Source organism: Crocuta crocuta, unplaced genomic scaffold (assembly GCF_008692635.1).
Source record: "Crocuta crocuta isolate KB4526 unplaced genomic scaffold, BGI_CrCroc_1.0 scaffold29, whole genome shotgun sequence".
Taxonomy (NCBI): domain Eukaryota; kingdom Metazoa; phylum Chordata; class Mammalia; order Carnivora; family Hyaenidae; genus Crocuta; species Crocuta crocuta.
Window position 1 is genome coordinate 3,308,180 of NW_027533280.1, and position 26,249 is coordinate 3,334,428.

General features: G+C 37.6%; 3 protein-coding genes across 7 annotated transcripts in view; 2 read left to right on the forward strand and 1 right to left on the reverse strand.

Annotated features, from left to right (window-relative positions):
* Positions 1-3,148, reverse strand: part of KNTC1 (kinetochore associated 1) — a 72,881-nt gene extending 69,733 nt beyond the window's left edge. Inside the window, exons 1-2 of the mRNA XM_077748064.1 lie at positions 3,068-3,148; positions 767-935 (exon numbers count right to left, since the gene is read on the reverse strand). Of these exons, the coding sequence (XP_077604190.1) occupies positions 767-895 (129 nt within the window). The 5' untranslated portion in view covers positions 896-935; positions 3,068-3,148. The remainder of the gene's footprint in view (positions 1-766; positions 936-3,067) is intronic.
* A 287-nt stretch (positions 3,149-3,435) lies between these two features.
* Positions 3,436-21,090, forward strand: RSRC2 (arginine and serine rich coiled-coil 2). Of its 4 annotated transcripts, none has more exons than XM_077748059.1 (10): positions 3,436-3,578; positions 7,579-7,735; positions 8,970-9,013; positions 11,501-11,691; positions 12,547-12,750; positions 15,006-15,128; positions 17,113-17,192; positions 18,723-18,955; positions 19,393-19,482; positions 20,442-21,090. In XM_077748059.1, the coding sequence occupies exons 1-10, from the start codon at positions 3,573-3,575 to the stop codon at positions 20,619-20,621; spliced, it is 1,308 nt and encodes a 435-aa protein (XP_077604185.1). In that variant the 5' UTR covers positions 3,436-3,572; the 3' UTR covers positions 20,622-21,090. The 4 variants fall into 4 exon arrangements, with proteins under 4 accessions (XP_077604185.1, XP_077604186.1, XP_077604187.1 ...); XM_077748060.1 differs by having other exon boundaries at positions 18,726-18,955; XM_077748061.1 differs by lacking the exon at positions 3,436-3,578 and adding an exon at positions 9,837-9,914 and having other exon boundaries at positions 7,712-7,735; positions 11,479-11,691.
* Positions 21,091-25,797: 4,707 nt separating this feature from the next.
* Positions 25,798-26,249, forward strand: part of ZCCHC8 (zinc finger CCHC-type containing 8) — a 24,817-nt gene continuing 24,365 nt past the window's right edge. The window contains exon 1 of one of the 2 annotated variants that reach the window (XM_077748058.1): positions 25,798-26,136. In XM_077748058.1, coding sequence (XP_077604184.1) covers positions 25,938-26,136 — 199 coding nt within the window. In that variant the 5' untranslated portion in view covers positions 25,798-25,937. The remainder of the gene's footprint in view (positions 26,137-26,249) is intronic. The other variant, XM_077748057.1, reaches the window with a different exon arrangement.

The following is a 26,249-nucleotide window of genomic DNA, read 5'->3' on the forward strand; positions in this document are numbered from 1 at the left end:
TACAAAAAACCCCCTTTGTTTACAAGAAATACTTTATCAGAAGTTACTGAAAATGAAAATCTAAGATAAAAAACTAACTATTATTTTCTATAGGATTCAAACAAAAAGGTTTCAAGCATGGATTGAGAATGGTAGCATTATTATTAAAAGAAGAAAGGGGCACTTTGGTGGCCCAGTGGGTTAAGTGTCCGACTTCAGCTCAGGTCATGATCTCACAATTCGTGGTTCAAACCCTGCATCAAGTTATGCAGTGTCAGTGCACAGCCTGCTTGGGATTCTCTCTCTCTCCCTCTTTCTCTCCCCCTCCCTCACTTGCAAATACAAATAATAAACTTAAAAATAAATAAATAAAAGAAGAAAATTAAAATGTAGAAAGAAATGTATGAAAAGGATAAATAACCTCAGCAGTGTGCTTAACTCAGGGCTGGAGTACAGGGGAGCATGGGAAAAGGAAAAGACCCTAGGGGCTTCAACTCTGCTGGTAATGTGTTATTTCCTGAGTTGGTGGTGGGTATTCTTTGTATCACTTTATACATATTCCATATGTCCAAATGTCAAGAAGAGATACGAAATGTTCAGTTTTGGAAAAAGTGATCTTAAGACAATGGAGAGAGAATTCAGATGGAAATTTCCAATAATGTGAGACTGAACCTTGATTCCCTGAGAAAGTGCTATGTACATTTACAGAACATTTACCATGTGGCTACTAGGCTTACGAAGCACTGAGCAAAAATGTTGTAAATGAAAACAGCATCATAATCATTACCTGTTCAGAAGAGATTTTCGCTAGCAAATCTACTTGATATAAAGCAGTTCCATGTTCTTTTCTTGAACCAACACCTAGGTACCCGCTTCCTGTATCATCATTTGTCAGCAACTCAATATCACTCCACATGTTTCCGAGATTATCTTCGAATCAGGAACCACTACTTTCTCTGTGACAATATGTAAAATAGAGTACAAATTATATTGTTGCATAGACGAGAGTTCTTGGGAAACAAAAAATTTTAACAAAAAGAATATATAGATACCTATATACATCTTTGTATACACAGATTCATACATGTATCAATCCCAACAAAAACTTTTCTTTGTTTTTTTTTNACCGACTAAGCCACCCAGGCGCCCCCGAAAACTTTTCTGTGTGTTATTTCTGCAGTCACTAGATACTTTGGAGCAATAAGATAAATGGAATTAGCGCTATGATTATCATCAGAGAACAATGTGTCGGTTTAGCAACATAAACAAATCTGATCTCAGCAATGTATCCTAGAGCTTCCAGGATTTTGGGTGCTTAGCTTGAAATGATAACAAGTTTTCATCTGAAATAAACCTTTTAGCAGGACAGCAATGAATAGAGGACGCTCTGAAGTCAGACAATCTGGGATATCCAAGGATAGGTAAGGTTCCAGATGAAGTTTTAAAAAAGTCCATTATAATGTTTCCAGTAACGTACAGTAAATGAAAATGATAAGGGAAAAGGAAAAATTGGATCGGGTTTCTGACTGCACCAGAGTACACATATAATCCCAGGAGAGTCACTTGAACATCTCATCAGCAAAGACTCATATAACCCATTGTATGTATGGCGCGTGGGAGTAAAATACTAAGATGAAAAACGATCCCTGGATCAATCGCAGGTAGGGAGCAGCAACCAAATAATTACAACTCTTTGGATGAGTGCTAGCAGAAATATGTTGTAAAATTCATGGAATGTACAGCACAGGGAAGGAATGATTGTTGACTTTGTGCTCTTTCATATTTACAACAGTCATCCTTGAGCAAGCCACTTAATCTTTCTGTTCCTCAATTCTCTGTAATAGGGACATAGTTGTACCTATCTCTGAAGGTTGTTAGGGGTTTTAAATATTCGCAGAATAAGGCTTGGTTCCTGGCAGGCACTCAATCTTTTGTGTTAGATAATGTATTGTTTTCATTGGTGGAAGCAGGTCTTATTTAGGCTACAGTCACAGGAGGTTTTTAAATACAGGCAGAGTTCTTACAGAGAGTAAGCTGGGTACAGAAACAAGGCATGTGAGAACAGACAATAGTTTCAGTGGCTGGTGTTCGGGTGGGACTTCAGAAGAGATTTAAGACAGGAGGGACAAGTTGGAGTGAATACTTTTATGGGTTTCTGTGACCCACATCTGAAAAAAAGAGACATATCATCAACTTTCCAGGGCCGTCACATTTGTCATTCAACAAAGGCTTATTGACGGGTACTTTGTGTCAGGCACTGTTCTAGGAGCCCGAATACAGCCAGGGAGAAAGAAAAGGCCTTTATCATTATTAAGTTTATATTCGTGTAGGAAGAACAAATAAAAGAGTTAACACGTATTAAGTATGCAGGGCAGTTTTGAGTGCTTTCTTTACTCATTTAATCTGCACAACTCATTTTACAGCAGAGAGGGGCGAGCCAGGGATTAAATAAATGGCCAAGGTCACCGAAAGCGAGAAGATGTAATTAAACGAGACTCAAATCCACGCCTATTAACTGTTATAATGCCGCCCTACTAAATAAATAAATGCACAATTACAAACAACGCTCAAGGGGGTGGGGGAGGGCGTCACATAAGAAGAACCTGCTGGGTAAAGAGATGACATCAGAGCTCGATCCCAAGAGCAAGAAGCCAATTACGCAGAGCTCGGAAGGAAAAGTGACGCAGTGCACAGGCTCAGAGGCCGGAATGAGTTTGGGGCAGCTGTCAGAGAGCACAGCAAAAACGAAATAGTGCCGGAGCTAACCAATCCTCGACTTCAAGACTGGGGTTTTATGCTCGGTGCCACAAGGTAAAAGATAATAAGCAGACGAGTGACATGATTCCATTAACGATTTGAGGTCACTCTGGGCGGAGAACCGGTTAGCAAATTAAACGAAATTAAAAGTGCCAGTTAGGCCCCCATGCGTAACTGCTCCGAGCTGGACAACGGACCAGCAAGTACCGACTTCAAATTCTCTCCCGCCAGCGTCTTGAGGGAAAAACACCGCGAAGTGAGATGAGACCGGTATTACTTCGACTTGAACCCACCCCCAAGTCTCCAGAGCAGCGCGTTTCCCCCTCCTCACCTGCAACTGGAGAAACTAAAGAGGAACACTCAAACTTAGCGCCCTGCTTCTTGCCCCCCAACAACTGTACCTAATTTCTTCAGGGTCTAGCCCACGGGTTTAAATTGGCGGGAGAACACAAGCCCAACCCCTTTTACGGCGGCCGGAGGAGGCCAAGACTGCTTTAGAATCGAAATAGGAAGTCGCCCCACCCTAAATTCCACCCATTCCGATTTCCAGGCTGCGCAATCTAGGGTGCATTCTTAGCCCCGCCCCCCTCCTGGCCTTACACGCCCCCTTCAAGAGAACAACCAATCATCTCCTCCAACCGCGTTGCTATAGAGACTCTTATCACCACCCTTTTTTTTTTTTCCCCAGCAAGCTGTGCGACACGCCGGGCCTCATCGCCTTTGTGCCATCCGGGTCTCTCGCGCGAGCGATTTAGTCTGTGGCGAAGCGTCGGGTCGGCCGGTACGGTTGAGAGCGGCAAGTGGAGGCGCCGCCCTAGCGGCAACGACTCTGGACTATGGCGGTAGGTGCCGATCCTGGGTTTAAAGTCGGGGTTGTTTTTCTGCTACTTTCCAAAAAGTGGGTGAACGGCTACCAGAGCTGTTGTCCCCGCTCGTGTGTGGACAAAATGGCGCCGCGGCCTTCTTCTGCGCCCGCCATCATGGCTGCCTGCTGTAGGGAGGGGGAAACGAGGCGGTGTCGATGGGGGTGGGGAGCCGCAGAGAGTGTCTTTTTTTTTTTTTCCAGAACTTTCCTCATCTTTTTCCCAGCCCTGTATTCCTTCCGGCCCACAAATTGGCGTCCAGTTTAGCTTATTCATTGTTGTTAGTGGTTTATATTGAGTTCCATTAGGGCTTGGGAATTTATGTTCGTGTTGGGGAAGGGCTAGGGAAGACAGAAAAAGGATGGGGGGGGTGTCTTCGAAAACTATTGGGTCGAAAAGGCGTTGTCTATGTAGGGGATAAAATGGGACAAGAGTCGTAGCGAGTGTTTTTGTTTTTGTGGGTTTTTGTTTTTTTTTTTTGCTTACGCCCAGTAAGATTCTCGTTGCATAATTTCAATTAATGTTTCGCCCGTTAAAACCTTAGTTTGTTCTTAGGAAGGACCTGAGGAAGGTGTTGCTCAAAGGGAGTAAAAATTTTGACTTAATTACGGGAAGGCTTTGGAACTACGAATTCTGATCTGTTTCCGAAGAGGCTCGTGATGTAATCGTTTTGAAGTCTTTGAAAAGCATTATAATAAAGCCGTATCACTGGCATTGTTTTTTTAATTTTAAGAACCCTGCGTCGACCCGTTTAATTTTAAATAAGAACTACGGCCCTTAAAAAGCCTGCTTTAGGTATAAGATGCCCAATTCTGGTGGATCGCATTATTGGGATTACTTCATTTTTACTGAAACCGTTTTTTTTAAAAATGCAAGCATATTGTATTTCCACTGGCTAGAAAGTTCTATTTACTCCTTTTTGAAAATAAGTGGGACTGTAAACATAACGAAAAATTTGTAGTTTGCCCTTCCTTTATAAAAATTGAGGTTTCTGGAATTAGGATGGTTTCTGCACTCCCCTCCCCCAATACCTAATTGAATTAACTGATTTCTGATAAGATTTCAAACAATTGGAAGGCTTTTTTATGTTTGTGCAACTAATCGATGTAATGTTTTCCTTTGTTTAGTGTTCTGGGCCTCTTAATATACTTTAAATAAACAATAGCATTGTTTTACTTGGGCTCAAATTTAAAAACGAAGTCAATTCTAACATTTGGGCCTGCAGTGCCTCCTTCAATAAAAAGACACAGTCCCCTGGAGAAGTGGCCTACTATTAGATTCACTGTACCTTTTTTGCACTGGAAAAAGATTTGTGTACTTGAGCGTTATTAGGGTTTAAAACGACATAAAAATGTTAAGATAACTGGTGGCCTTCTGAAAAAACATGCTAGAGGACAGCTTTGCAGTTAGCATTTAGGATTTCTTATGTACATTCCTGCTAAATTTAGAAGTAAAGTTGAAAACTCAGAGAAATTCAATTAATTTTTTTTCTGATACTTTTCATTAAGCTATTACTGTAAAATAGCTTCATGAGAGTAAGTGTAGACCAAGTGGCTACCTATCATTCATTCTTGTTTAGTGATGGGGGGTTTTGTTGTTCTATAATGTATTTTACAGGTGAAAATGGCTTTTTGGTTTAAGTTATTAGTTTGTATTACAGGGTGTCTTCCCTTATGCCAAGGGCATTTGCCTTCCCTATTGCCAGGCTTCTGTGATGTTGAGCATGTAAATGTATTTGACTGAAAACTTACTGTACTACCTGGGCTAGATGCTGATTTTTTTCATGGAAAGGTTGTTTATAGTCCTAGTCATGATCTCTGAAAAGGTGAGTGAGATGTGCCAGTTGCCCAGTAATGAGGTCTTCTGCACCATGCCCTCAAAAGAAGTGATAGTGCTTAGGTTTTTGCAATTTTACCAAGTGTAAGCTTTACCAGCACTTAACAGCACAGATATTTCTGAAATAGTCCATAAGGATGATGATGAGGATGAGAATTAAAAGAAGATGATTAATGTGAAAATCAGAATCATCCTTAATTAGGTGATACAGAATTATTAGAGAGTAGAGCTCAAAGAGCTAGAATACCATCTTAGGGGAGTTTTGCTAATGTTGCTGGATCTCCTTTGTAAGGTAAGAAAGTTGAACTCGATTCTAAGCGATGAAAGTTACCACCACAAAAATTTTGATTCCAGAAATCACCCAATACATAGAAAACTGGGGAGACCCTTGGATGATTGATTCTAAGAATCTCTCAGGTAGTTAGTTGCTTCCTATGTGCTTGCTTTTTTTTTTTTTTTTTTAAGCCATTGTCAGAGGCTTACCACATTTATGTCTTTCATCCCAACTAAGCTTGTAAATCTTTTATCATTTTATTCTTTGAGTCTAGCATTGAGTTTGACACATTTGTGACTCTTCAGTAAATAGTTTTTGAAATAGTGCGATTGCTCACCCTTCTTTTAAATTACTTTTACTTGGCATTTGTTTTCTGGTCTAATTTTGCTAAAGGAAGGAGTAATTCATTGTCATATGATTATTCCTCCTGCTGAAAATGTATAGTGATTCCCTTTTTATCCACTTCAGATTCTTCTGTAAAGAACATGGTAGTAAATATTCTAGACATTGTGGACAACATAAAGTCTCTGTCTCATTCCTTGCTTGCTTAATAGCCCTTTTAAAAATGTAAAAGCCATTCTTAAGTCAAGGGCTAAGTAGTCCACATTCTGAATACTACTGAAACTATTTCCTTTTATCAAAATCTGATTCGGGAACAGTCAGGTTTTTTTTTTTTTTTTAATGTTTTATTTATTTTTAGGAGAGAGAGAGAGAGAGACAGCGTGAGCAGGGGAGGGTCAGAGAGAGAGGGAGTCACAGGCTGAAACAGGCTCCAGGCTCTGAGCTGGCAGTCAGCACAGAGCCTGACGCGGGGCTCGAACCCACGAACTGCGAGATCATGACCCAAGCGAAAGTCGGACGCTTAACCGACTAAGCCACCCAGGCGCCCCGGGAACAGTCAGGTTTTATTTAGCTTTCTGAAGCTTTTTTCTATGAGTCGTTTAAATCAATGTCTTTTTTGTTTGTGATACTGTTGTTACAACTGAAAATTAGTAACAGGAATTCGTTTGTTGATTGATTGCAGTGCCGGATACTTTGCTATGAGCAAGGCAGATGAAATTGCCTTCTATAAATTGGAAAACAAAGAACTGATATTTAGGTGAAAAAGTCTAATTTTAAGTAAGATAGGACTCTTTGGGAAGTATATGAACAATTCATTATTTTCTTGATTTTTAAAAAATTTGCATTGTGAAATTTTATAAAAGCTTTAAAGCAGAAACAACTTAATGTTTCCATAGCCCAGATCATATGTGAGGAGAGGCAGACCATATTTTGCAGCAGCACTGTGCCAAGGGGCTGTTTTCATTAAAGAGGGTTAATGAAATTAAGATTGGGTTCTCAGATAGGTAAGTTAATTTTCTGTGTATTCTTTTATAATAGAAGCATTATCTCTGTTGTTTTCTTAGATTTTACAGACTTGAGTGAGTCTCTTTAACTTTTACCAGGTTATTTTAAATGGCTTTTTTAATCTATGCCATTTTAAAAAAAGCATATTGGTAAAGTCAGGTAAATAACTTCACAAATCTGAAATGGCCTGTATTTTCTCTGCTTGAATGAATGAATGTTCTTTGGGAATGGAGCCCTATTCTTCCCCTTCTCCCATTGTTTTGAAAGTTATGAAAATAAAGATTTTTTTTCAAGGCTAAAGACCTCAGTCTAATTACATATATCTTTGTTTCGGGGTTAATCATTTCAATTTCTTAAGGTTTATCAGGTACAAAGAATATTTATGTACTTAGAAATTAGCCATTCTGATTTATTCATTTTTTTTAACTGAAGGATCATTGTCTTCCCTCCGTTTCTTTTAAGAAATTGGAAACATTTTAGGTGTAATTAAGAACTTACAATCATTTTTCTTTAAACTTTTAGGCTAGTGATACAGAGCGAGATGGACTAGCCCCAGAAAAGACATCCCCAGATAGAGATAAGAAAAAAGAGCAGTCAGATGTATCTATTTCTCCTAGAGCCTCAAAACATCATTACTCAAGATCACGATCAAGGTCAAGAGAAAGAAAACGAAAGTCAGGTATGAATTGTTGGAAACTGTAACTACCATTAATAGCATTTGTTATAATCCATATAGAGCATACAAGACATGCATTTGGTTTTTGATACAGTTAATGTGTTTTCTTCCCAATTGAGAAATGAATAATGAAAGTACATTGGTAATTTTTGGAGAATTTTTCAATTATGAAAAAAATAAATGTTTTCATTCAGAAATTTGTAACTTCAGAGACAAACATATATGTTTAAGTTTGTGTCACAGTAATTAGTCAACCCTGAGATGTTTACACTTCATTCTTTTCAACATTGGCAAAATGTTGAAATATGTTGTCTGGGTAGTGGTATATTTTTCTGAAGTTATTTAACATGCTTTGTTGTACATTGCAAGAACATGTTTAAACTTGTGTTTTTAATTTAATGTTAGAATATTTGTAAAGCAAGAGGTTTTGGCGTTTTGCGATGTTTCTTATTCATTTACCTGAAAAAGAACAGACTAATGGGCTATAGGAAGCTATAGTTTTGCTATGTAACATATAGCTTAACATATAGCTATGTTTTGCTATAGTTTTTTTTATTTTTTTACTAGTATTGCTATTTAATGAAGAGGTTAAGTGAGAAGTAGAATGGTTATGAGTTAAGAGTTTTAAGATCTGAGCTCTACTTTATGCCCACAGATAATTATCTACAAAATAGTTCAAGTGTCTATTTTTACATATGTATTTGAAACTGTTCAGTATTAAAATTAATTTGAATGGAAATTTTTCTCAAGGATAACACTCTTTTGACCACTAAAGCCAAATAGTTCAACCTGTTTCCTTTCTTGCATTCTCTTTGCATTCTTGTTTTGTTTTTCTTCTTAATAGTCTGTTTTAAACTGAAAGACAGTATCTGTTTTTTGACTTCCCATGGAGGGATTTTTTTTGCTTACTCTCAGTTATAATCTGGTTTGTACAGATGGCTTGATTTGTTTCAAATATACAGTTTTAGGTAGAATAATCCCACCCTGCCATAAAAAATAGTCTTTGGAAGATTGTAAGTAGAATCTTAATTTAGCAAAATGGACTAGAGTCTGTTAGCATCTGACTCTTGATCTCAGGGTGGTAAGTTGAGGCCCTGCGTTGGGCTCCACATAGGACATGAAGCCTACTTTAAAAAGGGGAAGAGGACTAGAAATTGTCCTGTATCTGACTATTAGGATTTGCTTTTGAAATATTTCTGTATCTTTGTTTATCGTGAACTTTTGTATGTATTTACAGACAATGAAGGAAGAAAACACAGGAGCCGGAGCAGAAGCAAAGAGGTAATTAATACTTTGTAGTGAATAGGCACTTTAAAATACTTGTAAAATATCTGGTAGAAATGTTTGTGTGAATATATGATATCATCAAGGTAAGTACCAAAACTTGAAATTTAAAAGGTTAATTGAGTTATAAAATAAGCATGATATGGATTCATCATTTTTCAAGAAGATAGTTGTTTATATGAAAAGTTCATTCAAAAATTATTAATTTTATTATGTTGTGAAATATTCACAATAAAAATTTCATATGAAGATTATAATTGGTTTTTTTAGGCCTGTCACACAGAGCTTCCATTAATCTGAGGTCCCGAGTCTCCTTATGCCTGACGACTGCTCAGGACTTTTAAGTAGCAATCATCTTTAAGTAATAATATCCTAGAGATCTGTGGGCTACTTTTTCTTTATGGAAGATAACAAGAGTCCTCTTTTCATTAGCAAACCAGTTCAATTTCCCTAAAAGTAGTATTGAATTTTGAAATAAAAGGGTCTGTGAGGGACAGCTGGAAAGGTGGCAGTGACAGCAAAACTTGAGGAAAAAGAAAGACAGCAGCTGTATTGCAGAGGAGTTAACTTGCTCGCCCACCTGAGAAGACAAGAAATGAGCCAACAAGGAAGAACAGAAGTAGGAGCCAAAAAGGGAGGAGAAGAGTCTTACGGGGGCTGGGCAAGGGACTCCTAAAAACAAAAACCAAGAATGTGGGCAGGGACTTCACCTCTTCCCCTAATGGAAGCTCTGTTAAGTTTTTAATTTAGGAGAGTTTTTGTGAAAATGACTATTTTGTTTAGCTCACATGATAACATTTCTATAATAAATCATACTCAGCGTGCTAATGCGCGAAGAGACTGAACTGAAGACGCTGCAGACTCAGATAGCAAAATAATAAGCCTACTTCATGATAAGGTAACTATTAGTCATTCAAACTCCTATTTCCCTTAAGTATATCTTAAATCAGTTAAGGGTTTTAATGTTTTTTTTTAATTGATAGTAATGTTATGTTTGGAAAACTGGTTTGAAATAAACTCTAAAACCTTTGGAAGTTAACCATTTAAAGCTTTTCCAGTTTGCCACTGTATGGCATAACCAAGGAAATAACTTTTATAAATTCATATTAATAGAGAACTGGCAATGAAAGTAAAATATAGGTGTGTCTCCAGGTCTCTTGTTTTTTTTGCAAAATATTAAATAACATACGATGATTCTTTTCAGATATATCATGCATGTTCCAAAATGTTTGGCCAACTTTTTTGTTTTTAAGAAAAGTTAATCTTGAGTGGAAAGAAATATGCTATGACCTGTTTGGGAAACATGAGATAAGTGTCCTATTGTGGTAGAAAAGCAGTGGCCTAGGCAACAGAAGAACATGGGGTCTGGGTTCAGCTGCTACCATGTAGCTTTGTGACTTTAGATCTTAGTTTAGTCATACTTAAAGTGAGGGGAGTTTAGACCATCTGAATTTCCTTCCAGCTTTAAAATTGTGATTCTGAGATGTCTGGGATTTTAACCTTTACCTAAAAGATGGATTTGACAGCTTCACATGAGGAGACCTAATATTTATCATGTCCTAATTTGGTATATGAGTGTAGGATGGAGACTTGATCATGCAATTAATTTTAGCTCAGTCTCTGAGTGCATATTTTGTGAAAGCAAAAGCCTTGGGTTTTAGTCTTTCAGAGTATGGGGAAAGTAGGTATTGTATAATGGTGTAGGGATTAATTATGTTAACGCCTAGTTTGATTTCATAAAAATTAAAAACAGATACGGTTGCCATTTTCTACCCTAGGTACATGAAATGTAATAGAACTCCAAGCCCGTTGGGATATTGCAAGATGAAAAGTGATTGCTTCACAGTTTAGACATTGGGAGAAAAATCAAGAGCCGTCTTTTAGAGAGGATGTGGCAGTATAGATATAAAAAGGACACTTCAACTCTGCGTAAAGTAATTTAAATTGCAGAAAATACTAATAATTAGTAAAATTAATCTTACTTAGTTACCTAATTGAAATGCGTTTTCTGGTGCATTTCTTCGTGTCCTGATCATCTTTGTTACTGTTTTTAAACCTAAAATGATATGTACTTTGGTTTTAGAAGTTGATGTATATATGTGTATGTGGTTTGTTTCCTTAAAAGGTTTATTGGAAAGTTTTGATGTATGTGTACTTCCCTTATTCTTTTAGATAAAAAAGAAACATTAGGGATTCCTCTTTTTTTCTGACAATGATGGTTTTCCAATATTATTTCAACATTGAAAATAATTGTTTTAATTGTGTTACTTTGGGGAGGAAACTGCATATGGGGGATTTATAAAGAGAAAGATTAGTAGTATTCATCTGCAACATTTGGGTGATTTGAAATTAGATCATTTTTTAATTTGCCACACACTCCTAAGGTTACTAATGTTGCATCACAACATTTTTGTCTACTGATACCCATACTAACTCTCTTTGTTGCACTATTTTCCTGAAAGAACCAACTTCTTCTTAAAACAGGCAAGAAGACATGAATCCAAAGATAAATCATCTAAGAAACACAAGTCTGAGGAACATAATGACAAAGAACATTCTTCTGATAAAGGAAGAGAACGACTAAATTCATCTGAAAATGGTGAGGACAGACACAAACGCAAAGAAAGAAAGTCATCAAGAGGCAGAAGTCACTCAAGATCCAGGTCTCGTGAAAGGTGAGTGATTTGGGTATTTATAAGTTACTGCCGTCTATAGAGCTATGTTATGTAAAGCTTCTCATTAATCCAGCAACACCCAAAAAAAATCTATGAGGAACCTGCTTAGGGATCCTCACACGTATGTGTGCTCTCCCTCAAAATAAACATGAAAGAAAGAAAATACATGCATTTGCTAATTTGACCTATTCCAAAATGACGTCCCCAAGACTGGAGGATAAAGGAGGATTATGATTCACTTAGTGTGTGTGTGTGTCTGTCTGTCTGTCTGTGTCTGTCTTTATAATTTATCTGTTTCTTGTAGTGAAAAAATTATATATGTGAACTATGTTTAAGCCATTAAAATGATCCTTTTACATTGTTGGTGTAGAATTCGCTGATACCTTCTTTGGCATAAAGATTTTAGAAACCTGATCATGGCTGAAATTTGGGGGGGTTTTGCTTAAAGAAGCAGTGTTTAATACATGTTTGGAGTTTTCTGTGGGAATAGGTATGTGGTATCAGACTGGGTCAGAATTTTTCAGTAGTATGACTGTCATCCTTAAGTTGCACAAATACTCCAGTGAGGCAATAGGAGACGTTAAACTATCAAACAGAATCTTAACTTGGAGTAGGATACATTGCATTTTTGGCATGTTTACTGTGTTCCCTCTGAGGCATCATCAAACAATAATAAAGATCCATTTGTTGTTACAACTTCTTCCATTTAAAGCTTCAGTTATCGTTTCTATATACAATACAGAGTAGTTTATTGCCCAGCTTGATAGCACACATTGCAGATAATTAATTCATAACGTCTATAGTTTGAAAAGACGCAGCTCTAAGTAACTACAAATCTGTGGGCTTTATTTTCAGGCGTCATCGGAGTAGAAGCAGAGAGCGGAAGAAGTCCCGATCCAGGAGTAGGGAGCGGAAGAAGTCAAGATCCAGAAGCAGAGAGAGGAAGAAATCAAGATCCAGAAGCCGGGAGAGAAAACGTCGGATCCGATCTCGATCCCGTTCAAGATCAAGACACAGGCATAGGAGTAGAAGCAGGAGTAGGACAAGAAGTAGAAGTCGGTAAGTAATCCTCATCATGGATAAAATCAGATGGGTCCCTCACAGAATCTGTTTACCTTTCTTTCGCTAAGAAAACATCAAAATTGTGAATCAGAATTTTATTTAGAATTATAAAATATATTGATCATGGGGCACCTGCATGGCTCGGTTAGTTGTCTTGAGTCTTGGTTTTGACTCAGGTCATGATCTCATGGTTCATGGGTTCAAGCTCCACATTGGGCTCCGCAACATCAGCGTGGGAGATTCTCTTCCCTCTCTCTTTCTAAAAATTTAAAAATTTGTTTTTAAATCACATTCTGACAAAGAACAAACCTGAACATTTGCATAGCATTCTTAAATATAGTTAAATATAGTTAATCAGATTATCCGTGTAGGTAGGAGTAGTCCCATTAAAATCACAGTAGCTTAGGGGCGCGTGGGTGGCTCAGTTGGTTAAGTGTCTGACTTCGGCTCAGGTCATGATCTCACAGTTCATGGGTTTGTGCCCTACGTCGTGCTCTGTACTGACAGCCAGCTCAGAGCCTGGAGCCTGTTTCAGATTCTGTGTCTCCCTTTCTTGGACCCTCCCCTGCTCACGTCTCTGTCTCTCTCCTTCTCAGAAATAAAACGTTAAAAATTAAATCACAGTAGCTTAATATTTATTGCGTGCCTACCACATGTTGGGTGTTCTAACAAAGATCTTCCCATGTATTGCCTCATCCAATTCTCAGAACAATGAATTGAGTTAACTCGCTCACAATGGTGAGTTAAGACCATTGAACTTACTGTAAGTAACTTGTCCAAGAAACCTCAAATCATACATTTATTAAATGTACTCTCAGGACCAAGTTCCAAGTGTGTCTGGATACAAAGTCAATATATGTATTTAACCCACTATATTCTATATGCTATGTCAGGCATTGAAAAAGATGAGCTTAATTCAAACCTGTGTTGATTGAGGGGAGGTTTTAATTTGTTGAGACAAGAAGTGCAATAAAGAGCACAAGAGAAGGGGCACCTGGGTGGCTCAGTCAAGTGAGCATCTAACTCTTGATACAGGCTCAGGTCATGATCCCAGAGTTCTGGGATTGAGCCCTGCATCTGGCTTCATGCTGAGTGTGGAACCTGCTTGGGATTCTCTCCTCTCTGCCTCTCCCCTCACTCTCTCTAAAATATAAATAAATAAAAACTTAAGAAAATAAAAACTTTAAAAAAGAGCACAAGAGAAAAAATTTAAATATTCAGAGAATGTATTGTATACTTATGTTTACTTAAAGCAGTTATTAATAGCGTATATGCAGAACTTATATTAAAGTAATGGAAAAGCATTTTTTGTTAACCTACTGTTCATGTTTATAAAGACTGAAGTATGGGGAAAAAAGACTTTGTTTATTACAGTAACTTGGCATGTCACTTTTGATCACTATATCAGTTTTTTTTTTTTTTAATGTTTATTTTTGAGCGAGAGAAAGAGATCAGGGGAGGGGCAGAGGGAGACGGAGACACAGAGCTTGAAGCAGGATCCAGGCTCTGAGCTGTCAGCACAGAGCCAGATGTGGGGCTCAAATTCCCAAGCTGTGAGATCATGATCTGAGCTGAAGTTGGACGCTTAACTGTATGAGCCACCCAGGCACACCAGTGTATCAGTTTTTAATCAGTAGTTTTAGTTTGTAATAGGTTACTAATTTGAACTTTACCGATTAGAAAGTTTAGTGAATTTAGGGTAAATGGATTTCACAGTAACTACCATTCATTTTTATTCTCCATTTGGGTAATACGGGCCATTATTTATGGTATTTGTAGCGTGTTTTGTTTTTATTTTTCATTTTCCTAATTCTTTCGTCCTAGTGATTTCATGCTTTGGATTTTTTGGAAACATTTATGAATTAATTCATTGTAGATTAAAATACTAAGAACATTTAAACTATGGATGTTACTACTAGGAATTTATCCTATATATTCACCTATGTAAGTATAAAATAACTGTATAAGGCCATCTTTGCAACACTGGATGTAATAGCAAAAGACTGGAAACATTGTAAATGTCTATCTGTAACTGGGATAGTTACTTGAACTTGCAGAAAACTAGCAGCATATTCAAGGAACCTTGATACATTTTGGAAGCTGTAGGGAAGAGATGGAGAGGAAAGGGTTTGAAATACATTATCTATTATTTGGATTTTTGTTAAACCGTGTACATGTAATTGGCTTTGATTAAGTGAGGTAATTATTATTACTTGGCCATATTGCAACATGTGAAATATGATTTATCACAGAGATAGAAAGAAGAGAATTGAAAAACCAAGAAGATTTAGCAGAAGTTTAAGCCGAACTCCTAGTCCACCTCCATTCAGAGGCAGAAACACAGCAATGGATGCACAAGAAGCTTTAGCTAGGAGGTGGGTATATTTTCTTTTAGATGTGCTTTTCCTTTTCATCTGGAAATAGATACTCAATTGTGTGGACAAACGAAATGCTTTCAGAGTGTAAGTCAAATAATTAAATCTAGCCATGATATTGTGCCAGCTCTGTGATGTAAAACTAGTAAGTAGTTTGTTAATTCTCATTTTAAACATGTACCAATTTGTACGACTGGAAAGATTACAGTGTCTGCAACAGTTTTTTTCCTTCATGATTAACTATTTCATTTTTCTTAAATTTAGGCTTTAAATATTTTTGGTTTGCAATCGAAAGTTCTTTAGAAATCCTAAGTCTGATTCAAGAACTCTTAAATTTTGCCTCTGAAATTGCTTAACATTGCAAGGTGATTATTTGATCTTGTAAATTTACTGCTGATCGCTTGAGAAGATCACTGTATGTTTAAATTTTGAAATATTTCAGAGATGTTCCCGGTAATTGTGGGATGACACACAGTAGGGCTCTTGGACCAAAATGTGCAAAAAATCGTTGAAAAACTGCCTTCTAGAGAGAGGCAAGAAGGAAAGTAAAATCCAAGTTCTTGTTTGCAGGTTTTCCCATATTCTGAAAACTATACTCTTGATTTTGGGTTTTTTCATTATGAAATTGAGTTTGTATTTTTTTTTCATTACAAAAATACAGTTATCACAATGTAACCTGATGGGCTGCTGCCCTGTGAACCCAGCCTGGCAGAAACTCCAGCTGAACAGCAGCAGCAGCAAAGGTGTGAGCTCACCCCTTCTTCATTCCATTCACCTTTGTGAATGGTGTTAATTCCAACCTGCAGTGGCCATTTTAAATATGCAACCAGTAGTAGTCAATTATATTTTTCTTTCTGAAACTAAAATCAACAGAATTAAGAAGTAATTTATAGTAGTATTTGAACTAATTTATAAAGAATAGTTGATTAAGTCTGACCAGTATTTTTTAAACCCTATATTCTTATAAGTTGGGTATGTTTTAATTTGGGGCTTTTATTACTGTTGAGATGTTTTTAGCTCTAAAAACTATTTTGACTTAATCTGCTTAGGCTTTTCAGATGAATTTACATGAAATAACTTTTTTCAGAATACCAGATTGCTCCTTGGCTACTTTGAAATTTGAAGGGAGATCTTTGGTTAATAAGAAACTATAGTATGTAGACTGTTCTTCCTTTTTTTTAAAAAAAAGGGGGGGGGGACAAAATTTTTAAACTCATTTGAAAATATTTTTCATATATATGAATCAACATTCTAATGTTACCCCTAATCAGAAATTTTTATTCCCAAGGACAAAATCAAGTCTGTACTTGGGGCATGTGTGATGTTTCATTTATTTTATGTAAACTTCAGCAATTGCTAAAATAAATGGCCATTTGCTGTCACTGTATTTTACTACTTATAGTACCCCAAAACAAAACTTTTCCCTAATTTTTGTCCTTTTATACCAAATTGAAGGAGGAAGGGGGGGCTTTTAACTTACAATTGGGAAATCAGTAATCCTTTGAAGAAAGGAGGTTTCTCTTTCAGGAACTCATGAAGATGATATTACTACTTACAACTTGCTGTATAAGAAGTAGATATTGACCTGACAGCATATTTAGTATATGTATTAGTCAATTTAGTGTGAACCAGAACCTGGTTTTCTTTTCATTTGGGGATGAATTTGTGTTTCATGTTTCCAATTCAAGACTGAATAATTTTTATTTTTTCAAAATAGTCTCCATGAGAACTGTGTGTAAAAACTATCCCAGTTTTTGGTATTTCCATGAATTTAAAAATGTTTAAAACCAGTATTGAAATAGTTCTTTTAACTGACTGATACTTTAAGAATGAATGCTTTTTTCCCATATTCAGATACCAGTGTGTTAAATTTAATTTAAAATTCTGTGTTAAGTGCCTTGTGTCTATTCATGTGGAGAAATACAAAGGTAATTATTGGTCTTATATTGAGTATTAGTAAATTCACCACAATTGTCTTTGACAGGTTGGAAAGGGCAAAGAAATTACAAGAACAGCGAGAAAAAGAAATGGTTGAAAAACAAAAACAACAAGAAATAGCTGCAGGTAATTTATTTTTTCTTTATGGAAATATGGCATTTCCTTGTAGAAAATTTGAAAAGTTCAGAAAAATAATGGGAAGAAAATCACCCATGATCTTTGCTAACCAGCAGTGCATGGTAACCTCTTATTTATTTTGTTACTAAAATGTCGACAACTTATTTTTTAATGTTAACTTTCATACCGCATAAATCCTTCGTGCATACATATTTCTTGGTTGGTTGGTGCACATAATTTTGATAAGTGAATAGTCACTGTTCTTGTTCATATAAAGTTTAGCCGTCACTGCACATGTCTTTCAGCTGTGATTTTTGAGAAAATGCAGTTTAATAAAGATGATGACTAAATTGGGTTAAGAAATCAAGACTTCAGATATAATGCAAACATTGCCTGTGGACGACTGAAGATGATTAGAGAGTGCTTATTGAATTGTATGGAATGTAATCAGGAAGGTGTTTCTTGTTTTTGTTGACACTTCTAGTTAATTGGTGCTCCTTGGAATTCTCTAAACTGGTACAAATTGCTGTTTCCTTTTTAAGCTTACATCCCGGACTGACAGAAAAATACATAGTCAGGACAGTCTTTCTGTTTACAGAAAATTGAGGCAGTTCCTGACTCAGCCACTTGAAATGGAGACACTAAGCATGGCATTTAACCTTTATAGGATTTGGGCTTAATATTTGTTTTATGTGTGTGTGACTTGCTTAATATTTTAAATACACATTTAAGAGTTTCAAATGAATGTTGAAAATCCTTTTGTAAGATTAAAAACCATAAAAATAAAAGTTTTTAGGGGCACCTGGGTGGCTTACTCGGTTCAGCATCTTAATTTCAACTAAGGTCATCTCATGGTTCATGAGTTCAAGCCCCATGTCGGGCTTTGCTGACACTTCAGAGCCTGGAGCCTGCTTTAAGATTCTGTTGTCTCCCTCACTGTCTGCCCCTCCCCCACTTGCACTGTCTCAAAAATATTTTTTAAAAAAGTTTTTATTGAGTTACAAGTTTAGCTTCAAGCACCAAAGTTTGCTTTCATTGAAATCACAAATATTTGGGGTGCCTGGGTGGCTCAGACTATTAGGCGTCTGACTTCGGCTCAGGTCATGATCTCACAGTTCATGGGTTCGAGCCCCGTGTCAGGCTCTGTGCTGACAGCTAGCTCAGAGCCTGGAGCCTGCTTCAGATTCTATGTCTCCCTCTCTCTCTGACCCTCCCCTACTCACAGCTCACTCTCCCTCTCTCAGAAAATAAATGAAAAATGTTTAAAAAGATCACAAATCTTTTTATTAGTAGTAGAATTCTTACTATTTTCAGATACCTAAAGCATGTATAAAGGATCATATCCAGGAAGTCCTATTGTTATAAATATGTCCAATAAATTTTTACTAAACTGATAACTTTATAAAGTAACACATTTTCTTACTGCAGTGAAAATATTCTTCTGCCTTTTCATAGATTAGTTCTCACGTATAAATGCACTGCTGTAAATCAGGAGGTTTGCTTTGGTTAGTCTTAAACCTGCACTTGCCTCCTCTTCAGCAGCTGCTGCCACCGGAGGCTCCGTTCTCAATGTTGCTGCCTTGTTGGCATCGGGAACACAAGTTACTCCTCAGATAGCTATGGCCGCTCAGATGGCTGCCCTGCAGGCCAAAGCTTTGGCAGAGACCGGAATAGCTGTACCCAGCTATTACAACCCAGCAGCTGTGAATCCAATGAAATTTGCTGAGCAAGAGAAAAAAAGAAAAATGCTTTGGCAGGGCAAGAAAGAAGGGGTAAGTTCTTTAATTCCTCTTTTTTGTCATTTATACCTAATTAGCAGTTGTTTAAAAAAATAATTTTGGATTGGAAAGGATTGGTTTTGATTTATTATTCTGCACACCTGATTGAAATAGTTTAATTTACCATAGTTATTTAATTTTGAAAAACGCATGATCTAAGTCAAGTTTTAGGGGGAAAAAATTTCCATACATTTATAATGGGCAAAGAGGCTCCTTAGCCTAGGTTTTTTTCATGAAGGATATAATACGAAGTACTTCCATGTCTTTGTTTCATTACTTTGTATTAGAAATCTTAGAATAATGATAAGCTCCGTTAGTAGAATTCCATAAATGCTGTTGTTTCTTTTAGACCTTGTTACAGAGAGATTTAATAACATAATAAAAGATAACCTAAATTTTATGTATTCTAAAAGTTTAGTGTTTCTTAACAGGACAAATCCCAGTCTGCTGAAATATGGGAAAAATTGAATTTTGGAAACAAGGACCAAAATGTTAAATTCAGGAAATTAATGGGTATTAAGGTAAGTTACACAGTTGGAATAAAATTCATATTAACGTTTTCAGGTTAACATCAGTCCTCAACCTAAAAGTTAACTTTAGTAATGTGTCAATTTTGGGTTCTTTCTGATACTTTTTTGTTTATGTTCTTCAGATTAATTTCACAGAATTATTACCACTAGGTAGTTGACAATACAAATTATTTAAATTTAAGTGTTTATTTTAACTTATACCTTAGATGAACCTTTTTCAAGATCATAAGCATTTTTTAGTGAATAAAAATGAAATTATGAATGGAAATTAAAGAATTTGCTTTAAAAAAATGCTCATTTAAAAAAGTTAAGCGCACTTTAGTAGAATCTTTAAGATGTAGATTTTTTTTCCCCCGAGTAAAGTGTAAATGTACAGATCTAGTATTAGATTTCATATAACAACCTGAAAAAGTTTGCAGACACTCAGGTATTACTACTTAAGGGGATATGTTTTTTTTTCCTTGAAGGGGTATTTGGCTTAAAGTAAGCTGCACTGAGTTGGCTGTTTAGGAACAATGCCAGAGGACCTTTGCATCTGCTGCTAGCTTTCACTGCCCTTTTCTTCATTCATTTAGCTGCATCATTCTTGGTCTCTGCTCACATGTCAATTTTTTATAGTCCTTTCTCACCTGCTTTTTTAAAAAAGCAAGCACACCAGCCCCATTTTCTGGTTTTCTCCAAAACTTGACACATTGTATGATGTGTTTTATGTATTTTTCTTCATACCCACTAAAATGAACTTGATTTTTCTTATCTCCTGGTCTTTGCCAGTACTTAGAAAGAATATTGCCTTGCACTTCTTACGTGCTGAATGGATCAATGGGAGCTAAGTAATTGAGGTCAAATCCATATCCTAAAAATATGATTTATCGTAAACATTATCAAGTGAGAAAAACCCTTTTTTCCCATCTCCGTTAATTTTAACAATCTATTTTGTATCTGATATTTAGAGTGAAGATGAAGCTGGATGTAGCTCAGTTGATGAAGAAAGTTACAAGACTTTGAAGCAACAAGAAGAAGTATTTAGAAATCTAGATGCTCAGTATGAAATGGCAAGATCACAGACCCACACACAAAGAGGAATGGGATTGGGTTTCACATCATCAATGCGAGGAATGGATGCAGTTTGAAAAAGATCAGACTTAACATTTGGGACTCTATAGACTTCTGGTTCTGATGTCAGGTCCTTGTTCACCAAACAGCTAGCATTCTAGCTTGCATGGGTGTTGCATTGACTTTAATTTATTGAAAAATACGATTTTTTGTAAATATCAGATCAGTGATACTGGTGTTAGTGTTGTAATCAGGTTAAACACACTTCCATTAAACTTGACAGGACTCTAGAAGGACAATATTTTTTAGTTCATGAATTCTACTTTTCAAATATATACAAGCTGCAGGTGGGATAAAATCTCATACATGGATATTTCGTGTCCGCTGTCTTGTGTACTTTTGTACTTAACCTTGTACAGTTATTTTCATCTCTTGAAACATGAAAGAAGCGTTATGTAGATGTACTTTAGAAGATCTGGCCATTTGGTACATAATCCAGCTCAAATAAGCTGGGTGGTGATGACAATAAAAATGGTTTTCTCAAAACTGGTGTTAAGTTACCTGGAATTCTTGTTTGAATTTGTTTCATTCATGGTTTTTGTAGCATTTTGCAATTGCTATTAGAGAACACTAGGTAGAAATTTTTTTTTTTTAACAGTTAAATATGCTCTAGGCAATACTATGGTGAGCAAAAATGTAAAAGGAAATTGAGAGGAATAACAAACATTAAAATAATAACTTTTCCTACTCTAAGGAACAGAATTGGTGTACAGTATTTGTTCAGTATTCCATGTTATTCAGGAAATAGATTAATACATTAAAGGGATGTAAGCACTTTTATTTTAATAAAGTGCCTTATAACAAGTTCTTGGTATGCCCTTTGCTCATTATCCCTTTGAAATCTTCACTAATACTAAATATTAAAAAACTACTTTGTCACTAAATTAAATAGGGCATAAATAGGTTGGAGGGGGAGAAGAGAACTTGTAATTCATTGGCTTTTATTACTACAAAGTCATAATTTTCCCCTTTCACTACAAGAGTCCTTTGGAAAACCACAGTGTAGTAGCACAGTACAAGGGAAGTTTACTTAATGGAAATGAGTTCATAATTCTGGTCAACTTGCTTGTTGGATATGTTTTTGTGATGAATGAGAAATGTAAGATTTTCTGCTACATCTTGGTAAAGGTTTAGCTTTTCCAGAGCACAATGATTTTATGAAGAAATGGCTCTTCATGCTTAGTGAGGGTCAAGTTTCTGGGGGAATGGAATGGCACCATGTTTTTGTTTTTTCATTCTGGAGTCCCCACAAATTTAGATTTTTCAAGTTAGCTATATCTTCTAAAATCAATGTCATCAGAAATTTTCATGACCTTATAAAGGCACACATTAACTGTGTCCTGTGTTTTTCTATATTATTTTGGGAGCTGACCATACATTATAGTGAATACCCATCCTGCCCTCATGTAGAGCAGTATTAAAAAGTGTTCTATCTAACCAAATTTGAACAAATGAAACTAGTCCAGCTCAACAAGTAATCTGTAATTTAGGTGAGATTTTACATATTTTTAAAAACCAGTGTGTCTATTTTAACACATCACAATTTTGACTAGCAGACCCTAGTTACCAGTAGCACCAGTTCTGTATAGCCAGAGACGACCGTATTGGATAGTGCAGATCTAGAAGGAGACATGTAGATCATTTTTAAGTTGCAAAATTAAACTTGAATAAGCAATTACTGGAGTCCTGGAAGGGGAGTGGGAACCATTTAAATGCTTGGCCCAATTGTGAATGACTTTATAGGGGACACCTACTTAATGGTTTTTATGTGTTAACCTTATGTTCCCCCCTTTAGCTGTTACTCTGCTTAACAGTTTCAATGTCCTGTGGTCCATGATGGGTATGTTGGGGTTTATCCTCGTAAGCAACAGGAATATAGGTTGCTGTCCAGGAAATATCTTAAAATAAGAAGTGGTTGCTAGGCAGGGCGGTAAGAGAAGACCACACTAATATTTGGGGCTAGATAGGATGAACAGGGTGAGAGCAATTGGCTTGGAGGGGAATTTAGAAATTAGACTAGGACTTTGTAGTTGTGTGTGGATATTGAACAAAAGGCAAATTCAGAGACGAGGTTTCCAACTTGGGTGGTGCTGGATTTTTATTACATTAAGCCTTTTATTACATTTAAGTATTGGGATTCCTGGGTGGCTCAGTCAGTGAATCATCCAACTTGATTTCCACTCGGGTCAGGATTTCATAGTTGGGTGAGATGGAGCCCAGTGTTCTTGAGGACTCCATGCTGGGTCTGGAGCCTGCTCGAGATTTTTTGCCCTCTGCCCCTCCCCTGCACCCTGTGGTCCCTCAAGCTCTCAAAATAATACACCTTTTTAAAAAGGTGTGGGAAGAGGGTGCCTGCCTGGGTGGCTTAGTGGTGTCCAACTTCAGCTTAGGTCATGATCTCACAGTTTGGGAGTTCAGGCCAGGCATCAGGCTCTGCCCTGGCAGTGGGAAGCCTGCTTGGGATTCTCACTTCTCTCTCTGCCCCTTTCCTCTGTAAGCTCTCTCCCTCCCTCTCAAAAATAAACAAATTTTGAAAAAGGAACATTGTTTCATTTTAAAAAGTATCATTAAAGAAGTAAATCTGTTTCAAGCAGATAGAAACAGCTTTTATGTATCATTCCAAGCTAAAGTTTCATAGGTCAAAAGGTGATTAAAGTGTATATTTAAACATAATTTCTAGGGACACCTACCTAGCTCAGTCATAGAGCATGCAACTCGATCCCATGTTGAGTGTAGAGATTACTTAAAAATAAATTTTTAGGGGTGCCTGGGTGACTCAGTCGGTTAAGCATCCGACTTTAGATCAGGCCATGATCTTGTGGTTCGTGGGTTCAAGCTGCATGTTGGGATCTCTGCAGACAGCTCAGAGCCTGGAGCCTGCTTTGGATTCTGTCTCTTCCCTATGTCTCTGCCCTTCCCCTGCTGGCGCTTTGTCTCTCTAAAATAAATATTAAAAAAAATTTTTTTTTTAATTTCTTTAAAAAATAATCTTTAAGGGCACCCGAGTGCCTCAGTTAAGTGTCCGACTTCAGCTCAGGTGATCTCACAGTTTCTGGGTTCAAGTCCCACGTCAGGCTCTGTGCTAACAACTCAGAGCCTGGAGCCTGTTTCAGATTCTGTCTCCCTCTCTCTCATGCTGTCTCTCAAATATGAATAAACATTAAAAAATCTTTAAGAGACATATAATTTCCATTGGACCCACTCCTAGTGCTCTCACTCTAGCCATTCAGCAATTTCTGTAGTCTCATCCGCAGTCCTGGCCCTTGGAATGTCTCAAGGCTCATCGACTCCTCACTGTATTCTTCCTTATGCAATGTCATCCTTTACTGCAGTTATATTTACTGTCTTTGAAAATGTGGACCAGCCAAATGTTAACCTCTAATTTGGATTTTTTTCTTGGAGCTTTACTGAAAGATTCAGCTGCTCTTCCTCTGGGGCTCAAATTTTATCTACAGTACATCAATGTGTAACCAAAATGCTTGAAAAATTTCCTTCACCAATCCAGTTGCTTCTCAAAGGCCTCTGAGGATAAAACTGCCTCAAGGTACCACATACCTTCCCTCTTTGCTATCCAACCTAGTCTGCATCCATTGCTATCTCAAATGATCATTTATTCAACCAGTTTCATAAGTCAATCCTGAGAAATATTCATGACCCCTTTTCTCTCATTCCCTGTATCCAACCTTTCAATTACTTCTGTTGCTTTAATTTTATTTTCTAAATATTTTCTACTTCTGGGGCACCTGGGTAGCTCAGTTGGTTAAGCATCTGACTTGGTTTTTTAACTGAGGTCATGAACTCACGATTTGTGAGTTCAAGCCCCACATCTGGCTCTGTGCTGACTATGTGAAGCCTGCTTGTGATTCTCTCTCTCTGCCCTGCTGATTCTTTCTCTCTCAAAATAAAAATAACATTTTCTACTTTTAAGCATAAATTCACCACTATCAATCTATCGACTAGACTCGGTATTTTACTTTTGCTGGATCTTCAATCCTTTTTCTACCACGTAATCCAGACCATTTTATCAAAATGAAAATTTGCAGGGTGGCTGGGTGGCTCAGTAAGTTAAGCATCCAACTTTGGCTCAGGTCATGATCTTAGGCTCCGTGAGTGTGAGCTCGGCATCAGGCTTTCTACTTTGACCATGGATCCTGGCTCTCTCTGTCCCTTCACCATTCACTCTCTATCAAAAATAAACATTAAAAAAATTTTTTAATGAAAATTTGCAGGTCACAAACACATCACTTGTTTAAAATGTTGAAATGACTTCCCAGTTTTAGGAGTGGAGAGAGGATCCCTAAATTGGTCTGTAAGTACTGGCTTAATGTACTAGTCTCATCTTGCTCCATTCTTTTCATTTCACATGTGATTTCTTCCAAGGAGGATGATTTTAAATCCATCCGCCATAATCTCGCCATCAGTTCTGCCCTCCTAAAGAGATTGAGTTCAAACCTCAATTACTCAGTTAGTTCACTGATTACCACAGATTCTGTCAAAGTAAATCGTCACATATCTATAACTTCCTGGGTTTTTATTTCACATATTTTTTAAAAACGATGAACACTCACCAACATCCACCTCAGTTCAAAAGAGTGGGTCCATTTAGGGTTACTTTTTGCTTGTTTCTTTGGCTAGCCCGTAGAGGCTCCACCAGAGCAGGAACTTCTCTGTTTTACTCACTCTTCATCCTCAAGTTCTAGACCTGTGCCAAGTACGTTGAACGTGATAACAAATGTTATTGAAAGAATGAGTGATTTTACTAGAGAAACTACCGAAAGCCGCAATGGACTAAAAAGTCTAATGATTAGCTCGTTTTTCATGAAAAAGTGCAACAAGCCCAATATACTGAAGCAGTTTGTCCAAGATCACAAAGGAAATCTGTGGCAAAACTAGAGAGTTCCTTCTTCTCTTGTCGCAATTTAGCACGCACACCAGAACCTGTGATAAAATATGCGTCGTGCTCTGATTTTTCAGCCTTAGGTGCATCGCAGGGACAACATATATTAACACATTCTGACCTCGTCAAGCTTCCGGCACATTTAAAGAGGACCAATCCCCGTATGCAATGCAAACAATGAGTTAAGAGTCGCTTAGAAACCACATGTCCCAGCATGCCATGCTCCCGAGCAACCTCGGAAGTGACTCCCAGACGCCTCTGCACTCTGGGAGTCGTAGTCTCTCGGGACGGGCCCGCCCCTTGTGCAGCTTCGCGGCCTGTGTTTGGAGAAAACCCTCAGCGCGGCCCGGAGCCCTAGTGAGCGGTGCCGCCCTACAACCTTCGGCCCCCGCCTGGCGGCCGGCTCCGCCTCTTCTCGAATCTTTCACGGCCTAAGATGGCGGCGGAGGTGGATTTTGGCGACCTAGAGCTGTTCGAGGCGTTTGACCACCCAGAGGAATCGATTCCGAAGCCCGTTCACACCCGCTTCAAGGATGACGACGGCGACGAGGAGGACGAGAATGGGGTCGGCGACTCGGAGCTGCGGGAGCGGCTTCGGCAGTGTGAGGAGACCATCGAGCAGCTCCGCGCCGAGAATATCCTTCCCGCTCGCTGGGCCCGGTCCCCGGCGTGCGGTGGGCGGCGTGCCCCGGAGGCGCGGGCGGAAATTCCAGGGGGGCCAGAATTCCGAATAATCCCTCGCCCCGCA